The following is a 10,850-nucleotide window of genomic DNA, read 5'->3' as shown; positions in this document are numbered from 1 at the left end:
ACCTAAGCTGTTAATATTATTTTGTAGCAATAAAGGCATTTCCTTGTTTGTTGGTGTGTTTTTATTCGTGTTTATCAGACCATTACAGGACAGCTGCAACAAAATGATGGAAACACTTTATGACGCTAATGTGTAAAATGCAATTTAAACATTTTTTTATTTTTAAATGCTATAATTTTCTTTTAGCACTGTATAATTATAGATGTAAGCACTTTTTAACATTCATATTCATTTATGACTAGAACCACAACACATTTTAGAGCAACATTCGATATGATTCGTGAATAAGCCACATAAGATTTTACTTAAATTATATATAAAAGACAGTATGTATGTTTGTGAATGCTATCAAAATATATATTTTTAATGTCAATGAATATGGTGATTATGTTTTTTAGGTATTAAAATACATGACTGCAGCTTCTTTAATTTTTATTCACCAATAAATACTGAAATAAATCCAGTTAAATTCAAATACATCAATACAATTCAATACATTAATCTGTTACATTAATTAAATTCAATATATTTAGTGCAATAACTACAGTAAACCTCTTGCTTGATACAGTTTTAAAAACCTTTTACTCAATAAACTAACAACTGTGCCATATACATAACTACTACACTAAGACAAAATGAAATAAATGTGTGCTAAATAATCATGACAACTAACAACAACTTAATGGGATTTTTCTGAACTTTCTCAAGTGTAGTTGTCATCTTAGCTCTACTGATATTCCAGAGCATTGAACATGTCTTCCTCGTCCTGGGCGTGTTCCTCTGGGTTGAACTCAGCCTGGATCATGTCCAGGCTGAGTTCCTCATCATCAATGACCTGCACCCTAGCCATGCAAAGCACAAATAGGTCAGCAGAAAAAAATATATACTTTGGTTTTTAACCTGCTGCTCCTCTCTGCCACTAGACTAAATGAAGTATTTACTTCACGTTTTCTGCAAATGTAAAGGCAAATCCCAACAAATAAGACGAGATAGATTTGTACCTTGGCGTTGGCGGTTCTTGCTCCATTTCTCCCATTTGTCCTTTTGACACCTGGTGAACGATTGCCACGCCAATACAGTTTCCCAAGACGTTGACAACACTGTTGCAGCGGTCTCTGAAAGACACCAACAGACCATAAAAGTTGAGCAGATGTTCTGATTTTTTTTTTTTCTTTGATCCATTTGCACTTTAGCTGACCGACCAAAAGGACAAAAGAATGTTAGCTGGTTAGCGAACCATTTCGCATAAAGCATAAAAGAGGTAATACATATCTTAACTGACCATTGACTGTTTAGAAGCGGTCAGGACACATTTGCTCAGACAACAAAACAAAAACACTATAAGTGTATTGAGCTTCCCATACTCAATACATTAGAAATGTATGCCTTACTTGTTGTCTGTCTAATATTGAAAATGTTGAATTTAATTTCAAAATATTTACACAATATAGCTTAAATACAAAAAAATGTATGCTAATAATGACAAAGTACCATCCTCTACAGGGGCCTAGCATTCCCACTCACAACTGTGAAACACATGCATGTGTTGAAGTACATTTACTCAAGTATGTACTTGATTTTGGGGTATTTGTACTTTACTTGGTTATTCTTATTTTATAAGCCAATATTGTACTTTTATTCTGCTGCATTTATCTAAAAAAATAAGTTACTAGTTACTAGTACAGATTCTGATTATTCGCTAATAAGAAATATAAATAAAGTAAGATATATAATTAGAGGTTAAGATATTCAGTAGTAGTATATAAAGTAATTTAAATAAGCTGCACGTTTACTAGCTGTGACAAACAAGTGAATGCATCAATAATCACAATCCAATATTTAAGTTGATATGGCTCTGAATTGAGCTACATCGCTCAATAAGTACTTTTATTTTTTGTTATTCAAGTATATTTTAATGCCCATACTTTTGTACTTCTTCTTAAGTAAGATATTAATTGCATGACTTGTACTTGTAACTGGTGCACCAGTCAAGAAACAGAAAAGGCAGCTACAGTCATTTCTACATTACTTGTATTAAACTTACAGGAGCCATTCTACAACCACCAGAATGGTGGCTTCCTTGGCAGGTAAACCAACGGCCATCAGAACAAACATAGTGGTCATTCCTCCAGTAGCCGGGATCCCTGAGGATCCTATGCTGCACACTCCTGATGTCAACCTGCAGATCAAACACAGACACATACAACTTTACCAAGTCTATTCCTTTTAAACGTCTCATCTTGTACACTTTTAACCAATATTATAAAAAAGCTCAGTTGGATACTGCATTCTGATTGGTACATTTTGACATTCACCCCAAATTGCTCCTGTGGGGATTGCCCACAGTATTGAGTATGTAAGTCGCTTTGGATAAAAGCGTCTAACAAGCGACATGTAATGTAATGTAATAAGCGGGATCAAATTCAGCAAACAGGTAATTATAGCTAAATAAGCCCCTTTAGGGTTTATTCAAAACACCCTGTCAAGGCTCCTTTTTACTACAATGTCCTGCACACTAAATATTATCACTTCTTAACTTGCTATGGTGATGATGGTATGATTTTGAGTGGCTTACGTAATAGCGATTAACTGGCCGATTTTCAGGTGGATGTGGTTGATTTGGGTAATGAAGATGGCTGCGGCCACTTCATAAAGGGCAGTTCCATCCATGTTGATGTTCGTTCCGATGGGCAGCATGTACTGAGTGACACTTTTGTCGATCATGAGTCGGCTCTCACAACATTGAGTAGTGAGTGGTAGTGTTTTCACGCTGGGAAACACACAATGCATGCTTAGTTAGTGAAAATATTAGAAATGTACATCTCTCAAAGATATGCTTGCAGATCTAATGATGAATGTTGAAATATCAACTCTGTGTTACATCATCTCACCTTGACGAGGTGAACAGTGCCTTCTTTAAAGCGGGAAAAATCTCCTTGATAACGTCATAGGGGTTACGTCTCGTACACAGGAAATAGGTCAGAGGCAAAACTATTGTTGAGTGAATTATGAGCCTGAAACACACAATGAATGCACAATTAATATGAAATCATCTGATACAATTGCTGACACAGTTTGTCTACACAATGCAGCTGCCGGGCAAGAGTATTAAAACGACAAGACTGTAACAGCAATCCCAGGGTCTCAGGAAGTGAGCCGAGCATGGCTGCCTTCTGCTGCTCATTACATTTTTTGGGAGGCGTAATGTGTGTTTTGGTCTGGTATAACCAGTAGCTTTTGGTGGATAAAATTAACAAATGTGTTGCTTTAGCTTACTGTAGCTTGATGACTCGTTAAGGCTACAAGTGAGGTTAAATAAAATACCTGATTGATATATTATTTAACGCAAGGCTACTACTTTTAGACCAAAAAAGGTGGAACATACCCAATAATAACCAGTGCCATGAACTTTCCAATTTGGAAGATAGTTTCCACGTCATCAAACTCAACAACATGGCTTGTGGTCAAGAACAGCACTCCAACTGGCAAGAAGCTGAAAGATAACAATGACATGAAAAATATGTAGATATTGGTTCAAAAGAAATCAGCTATGTTTTTGTCATTGAAGAAAATGAGAAATCAACATAATAATGGATTCATATCGTTGGATGCGAAAACCTGAAAAATGGTCTAAAAGTAACAGAGGTAAAAGTTCACTTACTCTAATGTAAAACTGTGGGCAGAAAAGGAAGTGGAATTTAACTGTATTTCTCGTTTCATAAGGTTTGTTGTACAAGCTTACCTCAGTATCATGTTGACAATTATTTTTGTGGCCTCGTTGAGGGCATGAAAGACCTCTACAAGGACTTTCCCATCTTTTCCAATCCTGTTGAAGATTATGCGGAATATTAAAGCCCACACAATCAGGCCCAAAATGTTGGTTCCATCGACATATTTGACCGACAGTCGCATTTCTGTCACATTCTGTAACAAGAGAAAAATGTCATAGCAAAATGATCATGAATCAAACATCAACGTCTTTCATGTAAACTTCAAAAAACAATCTTCAACAGTGACCAGGAATTTTTTTTACCATATCCAGGCTAGAATTGAACTCATCCGATTCAACTTCATATTCCAACCTATCAGTCTCGTACTACAAAAGATAAATAAAGTTTTAGCGACATTAATAATACAAATGAGCAGTTTGTCCTAATTGAAGCATACCTGTCTGAAGCAAGCCTGAATCAGGCATTTAGGCGCCATGTTCCTATGGACAAAAAATAAGTCACACCATCAGTATGTTTGGAAATGGTGAAACAACCAAGGAATTGTGTCTTAATCAAGGACATTATGCAACATTTTTGTATTAAATGACTTCGTTGAATACTCAAATCTGATTTGGGCATCCAGCAGTCTGCTCTTTTTGATACCAGTCAAGTCAAGGGACAAGTGGAGTCATATCAATCCGCAGAAAGGAGAACAGTCAATTTAAAGGCAGGTGTCTCCTCCATTGGAAAACCCTATGGAATACTTTTTATATATACATTTTTAAATGAGCAGAGAGCATGGAACTTTGGAATTATGGCGGCAAAGCTGCCCCCAGTAAAGAAATGAAAAAGAGAACAATTAGAAGAAAGGAAAAACAAGGTTTCAGGGTGATTCAAACCCCCTCCATAACCCTGTCAGTTTATTTTTGTTGCTATAACGGCCAGTTCGCTGCACATGATCTGCACTGAAGAACACCTGAAATACATCATTATTTCTGCGAAAGGAGACGATGAATGGATTTGAGTTCTCTAAATGTTTTAGCTGTTTCTGACTTAAAAGCCTTGCTGAACTGAATATGCGGGGAAAGCAGAAATGTTCTTCTCACCTTATGATGTCCATCAAGGAGTCAACATTGAAGAAGGGCTGAACGTCTTCTGGGTCTTCTCCTTCAACAGCATGAGCAGTCCCTGGTTCGAACATCATCACCAGAATGATCCCTGCAACACAGAATCCATGGTGGAGCATGAGAAGCGAAAACACCCCGTTCATGTGAGAAAGAGCACCAGCAGCTCCATTAAACACAATAATATAATAATAATAATGCAGGTTTGAACATCATACTGTGAATGATTCATGTTTTTTAAAGGGGCCTTACTGTGCTAATTTTCACATTCCTATTTTTTTGCCTCTACTCTAACAGTCTCCATGCTTTAATTTGCTGCAGCACCACTTTTCACCCTCTGTCTGAAACCAGAGCCCAGTCTGCTCTGATTGGATAGCTGGCCGACTCTCTTGTGATTGGTCAACAACTCAGAGATGTCCCGCCCCTTAGCTTGTATCATGTACAATGCGTTGGAGCTCTAGCCTATAGAAGCTTCAGGCTACATTACCTTTGTATTTTGATACTCAGATTAGGCTTCTGATTACAATTTTACAGGTAACTAGTAATTGTAACAAATTACATTTTTAAGTAACCTTCCCAAACCTGGAAATAAGTCAATATGTAACCTTGTTGATATAGCTGTATTACAACGGTCAGAGTGAGTTTTAAATTGCATATTTACACGCTCAAGTGAAAAGCAAAGGAAATCTTCAAATGCCATGTGCAGCAAATGTGAATAAAAAGAAGCCAAAGTCTTGCTCTTACCAATGGTCAAAGACATGAGAGTGGTTGAGAGAAAGTATGCTGCTGCACGTCCAGCGATTACTCTGTGAGCTTCATAACCAGAAGCACCTGGAAGAAACAACAACATGAGCTACAGGACACTAAGATCATGAAAAACTCCAGTTCAGGAGTGTTATTTAAAACCTCTGTGAGGAAGATAGAGACACATAAAGTATGACATCTCTAAATAGAAACCATTGGTGTTAGACATGTGAAACATTGTATTATTCACATACTCACGGCTTGTTTTAAATGCAAAACTTCTAAAATCCATTTCAGGAATGTTAAAACTTTATGAACATTCTAATCCCTCTATAATCTGATACAAAAGCAGTAACCTCCAACTATGATACACAACTAATCAGTGCTATAATTCTTCTTCTGGGCAACAACTTATATATATTTTTTTATTTTAAATATTATGTGCATGACGTGTATCTAATTGTATTTTATTTTCATTTTTCTTTTGTCTCTATCTATACTTTTGCTGTAACAACTATACATTAAATGTCCCTTCAATAACAAATAAAGGAACTCTGATTCTGAGAATTAAAAACTGCAATGGCTAAAAGTTAATCTCGGGTAGAAACGTTGTTATTAACTAAAAAATACAAAACCTGACAGTATTCAGTTCTTTGAAATGAATCTGCAACTAAAGATTATTTTGAAAATGGATTCATCTGAATATTTTCTCAATTGATTAATCTATAAAATGTCATAGAAAAGTGAAATATTTATTAAAGTCAAAGGTGATGTCTTTAAAAGTTTAGTTTTGTCCGTGTAAATCCCACACTTATTCACTTTATTACGATATGAAGCGAGAAAAGCAGGAAATCTCTGTATTAAAGAGTCTAAAAACTGGCCTATTTTCCATAAAAATGACAGTTCTTCTTTGGAAATGAGTAATATTATATGTGTTATAAAAATACCACAGCGTAAACAGATGGCAGGATTTAACTGTACATGCATACTTGTTTAAGGAAATTCATGAAATAGGTGAAGTTCTGGGTCAGATCATTTAAAGAGGATAACGGGTGTACGAATGAGGGGTTAGAATATTTATTGGGAAAGCTTGAGGGCTCACCCCACAACCCAACTGAATCCCTGTAATGGAGTGAAGCCTCATTCAGCTCTCATTCTAACATACAGTATGTTACAGGAGGATAAATTGATATTTACTTCTTTAATGGAAGGTCAAATATGGACATAACACGTTTTTTAGCAGAATAGAACAGAACCTCATTCTTCGTGAAACAATTGTACATTTCATCTGAATAATTCACAGAGTAACACAGTAGACCATTTTATTCTGAACTACTTTCTAACACAGAAATCCCGGTTCCGGTCATTTTGGAGGCGATCGTGGGTCATAAAGGTGGCTCAGTGCAAATGAATGGCAAGAAGGAGAAAAAGGGCACGACAAGCCTACTGTATGTTGAAGCTTACAAAACATGAATAAGCCTTTGCAAAAGATTAAAGAAGCAGGATGTATTTTTATCAAGATTGTTGAACATTAAACAACAATTCTGACATTTTAAGGGGAGGTTATAATAATGTTTTACTCAGACAAGTAAAAAGTAGAATTCCAGAGCAATAAAAATGCACCATTGATAAATCCATTAAACGTTGGTCTGAACTAACCAGTAGTTAAGTTGGCTGATTTTAGCAAACTTTAGGTTAACATTAATAAGTAGGTTTATCGGCAACATTAATCTACTTGTGTTAGTTTTAGCATTTACCATGCTGCTGTAATTGTGACTTGTGGCACTGGCTACTCTTCATCACGAGTTACACTCTCCTTAATTAAGGGTATTAAGGTTATAGAAGCAGTATGTTCCTTTGAACCCTTAAATATGTTTTGTATCATGTGGGATACAGTCATTTGAGAGGTTGCGTCCATGTGTAAAATGGGTGTAATAACAGTGTAATTATTACAGTCTTATATGGGTGTAATATTGGTGTTACATGGCTGTAGTATCTGTTTAATAAAACAGCGGTGTAATAAAAGTATAACATTGGGTATAATCTGGATGTAATACAGATGTAACATGGGTGTAAAAGGGGTGTATAAATGTGTTTAATTTTAATTAAATGAATCATGGATGTAATAATATTATAATAGGGGTGTAATAACAGTGTAATTATGGTGAGAAATTAGTGTAATTTTGCTGCTACATGGTGTGTGGTCGAATAACAGTGTAATGTGGGTGTAATATTGGTTTAACGTGGTATAGTAAGGGTGTAATAGGGTTATATTATTGTGTAATATGGGTGTAGTCTTAAAAATAGCAATCAATTACTTTCCAACATTTTTAAATTGTGATTGCACTCAATTTTTCACCTTATTATATGAGCTAACAGTGTGAGAAATACTGCCGTGGCTTACCTGTTATCATATTGGTCAGAAGGAGAGGCACGGTCACCAGCTGAAGCATCTGCATGAGGATTTCTCCCGGGAAGCCGATGTACTGCTTGTCGTGTTCCGAGATTTGGATGTAGAACTTGAGAATCAAGCCCGCAGTCATACCTGTGAGACAATTTTCGGAGAAACATTTTAGAAATGTTGCAAAGAAAAGGTTTAAATAGCTGGGAACCGCAATTTAGTAATACAATAATACAAATGTTCACCACTTCAGCCATCTATAATCATTTGGGGGAAATTTGTAGAGCACTTTCAATTCTTCAACAAAGCTCCATTACCATTAAAACCTTATGTTAAAGTCAGGTTAAATGTAGCTCTTGAATAATTATATGTAATTAAAAAAGGTCACATGATTATAGAATTCATATTTCTTGATCTTTGTTTCCATGTTTATATTGACTGTATTGCATTTGTATGTTTTGGCTCATTTTATGGCTGGAACACATTTAGACTGGGTCATTTTTTATACATTTCTTAAAATCAAGCGCTTTGCATTGACGTCTAGGTCTGCAACAACAACTAACTTTTTTTATTGTCAATTACTATCTTGAAGAATTAGTTGTATTGTCCATAAAATCCCGAAAATGCCCAAGATTATCTCCCCAACAGTTTTGTTTTCTCCACAACTGAAGATGTTGGATTTATTGTCATAGGGTGGTTATGACACACGGTACATATTCCCATTGAGGAAGCTGGAATCATAGAAGTTCCGTTTTTTCTCTTAAAAAAAATACTAAAATTGACAATCAAAATAGATGCCGATTATTTTAATAATCAACAACTAAAGAATATATCTATTCAACTTTGCAGTTCTAATGCTGTTGGACTGTCCGCTGGATTTATCGATCTGACACATTGTCAATCACTTGAACAAGAAATGTTGCTGTATGCAAGAAAAACCATTAAAAGTGGAACGGCAACAATAGAACTTGGCAACATTTTCATTAAATTACATTCTTTAAAATGTGTAAAACCACTAAAATATATATATAATCATTGATCATTCTAACCTGTTCATCTCAGTTATGTCAATGACCATTTAAAAATGGATTACATGTTCTTCATTCATAACTGCTAATAATGACTTCTGATGTATCTTCATAAACTGTACTAATGTCATACTGCAAGGCAGAATGCCATGACCTTAAAAGTGAAATATTAAAGTGTCTCTTGTTAAACTAAATGGGCGGTAGACATTTGACATGGAGTTATTATTATCATGGCAACTCTTATAACAGCTCTGTAATGATTTAAATTGTCTACTGGAATTAGATTTAACCTGGGGAGACCATTTGCTACTCTACTACATTTGGAAGCAAATGTTTTACTTTTTACTCCACTATATTTATTTTAAAGATTCATTTAGTTACAGGATGGTGTGGTTGCCTTGGTAACAGGTTATTGTTATGACTTGATTATGTAATGGAATCCTTGGGAAAAGAACTATTTCCTCAAAGTGTTTTATACAGTTTGATGTATCTTACTGATGTTGTCATTCAAATATGCTTTTGATATTTTTTACATTTGTTATTTTATTTCAATTAAGGTTTGTTTCTAATTTCAGTAAAAAGCCACTTCTAAAAAAGCTTTAAATATGTAACACACTGTAAGAACTGGAAATCTTGCCAAGTAAAAGTGTTATATCTAGTCATATGTCTTTACATTTGCTATAAGACTTAAGAAGTAACAATGTAGTGAGATATACATAAGGGTCTAGTTTTTAGACAATTCATCTTAGTTAAGTCAGAGACTCTCGAAAACATCTTATTTTGATTTGTATCTCAGATGAAACCATTTTTTTAAGCTGCTGTGCTGTGGTATTTGTAAAAGATAGATCATCTTGTTTCAAGAAATGAATCTTACTTGATTTTGATAGACACCGTTTTATTGGAAACACACCAACTAACACAAGAAAATCGAAAACGTTTCCAATCATTTCCTGATCCTGGTAAAATATAGTTCTAAATAATTTAAAATAAATATTTAGGTTAAAGAGTGGAAGTGAAAACACCTTATTTTTATTATAATTTAACTTGATTTAGGGGCAGCATTTTTCCAGTGCAGTCTCTGCCCCTGAACGGCACATGCCGTGTCTACATAGACGTTAACCGTTAGATAGCATTACTAGCTAACCAAGCTAACGCTACTTCGATTTCCAAACAAAATAAAGTTAGTAAGATAGCTATGTAGTTTCTTATCACCTACCCAGGGCCACGGCCGAGAGAATTGCAGCCAGATAGCTGTTTTGAAGCAAGGCATCCCAGCATTTCTTCACTAGACCCCGGCGGTTTTCGGACTCTTGTTCAGGAACGTTAGTCTCCATCTTCCTACAGTCTGGTTGTTAGCTAAAAGTAAATAAACAGATATTAGCTAAAGCACAATTCTGAATTCATATTTAGAAAATTTAATAATAAACATTCAGATTACATTTATAAGTCAAACTAACATATTAACTAAAGCTTACTCACCAACAAGTTAAAAAGAGCTCAGCCTGGCTGTTGGCTGAAACTAAACAAACTGACATTCCAAAATACTTAACTGCAGCCTAAACATTCAGAGAAAACAGTTCAAACGTATTTTTTACTGAAATAAAATGTATACATTTGACAGAATAGGTTACTCACCAGAACAGATAAAGTGAGGTCCGTAGCACCAGCTAGTATCTGTTTAACTTGTTTTAGTGTTTTTATTCAAACTTCATTTCTAACAGACTTAAAGTGATCTATGAAACTCAACAGATCAGGCTCTATGGCAACCCTGACTCCCTGACACATTACACTTTATGTTATGTAAAACATTCTCATTCTGTTCAATTGTATTTTCTATGAATAA

General features: G+C 35.1%; 1 protein-coding gene across 1 annotated transcript; it reads right to left on the bottom strand.

Annotated features, from left to right (window-relative positions):
- Positions 1-496: 496 nt before the first annotated feature.
- On the bottom strand, positions 497-10,347 carry LOC104968117 (excitatory amino acid transporter 3-like). Its single transcript, XM_010797689.1, has 13 exons — positions 10,224-10,347; positions 7,983-8,123; positions 5,579-5,665; positions 4,817-4,928; positions 4,168-4,210; positions 4,034-4,096; positions 3,743-3,924; positions 3,386-3,493; positions 2,892-3,014; positions 2,576-2,770; positions 2,045-2,179; positions 1,002-1,115; positions 497-842 (listed from the first exon to the last, which is right to left on the bottom strand). Exons 1-13 carry the CDS (start codon positions 10,339-10,341, stop codon positions 728-730), a joined length of 1,536 nt encoding a protein of 511 aa, XP_010795991.1. The 5' UTR covers positions 10,342-10,347; the 3' UTR covers positions 497-727.
- Between the last annotated feature and the right edge of the window lie 503 nt (positions 10,348-10,850).

Source organism: Notothenia coriiceps, unplaced genomic scaffold, assembly GCF_000735185.1.
Source record: "Notothenia coriiceps isolate Sejong01 unplaced genomic scaffold, NC01 NC01_scaffold00038253, whole genome shotgun sequence".
NCBI lineage: Eukaryota > Metazoa > Chordata > Actinopteri > Perciformes > Nototheniidae > Notothenia > Notothenia coriiceps.
This window is presented reverse-complemented; position numbering and strand designations above follow the sequence as displayed.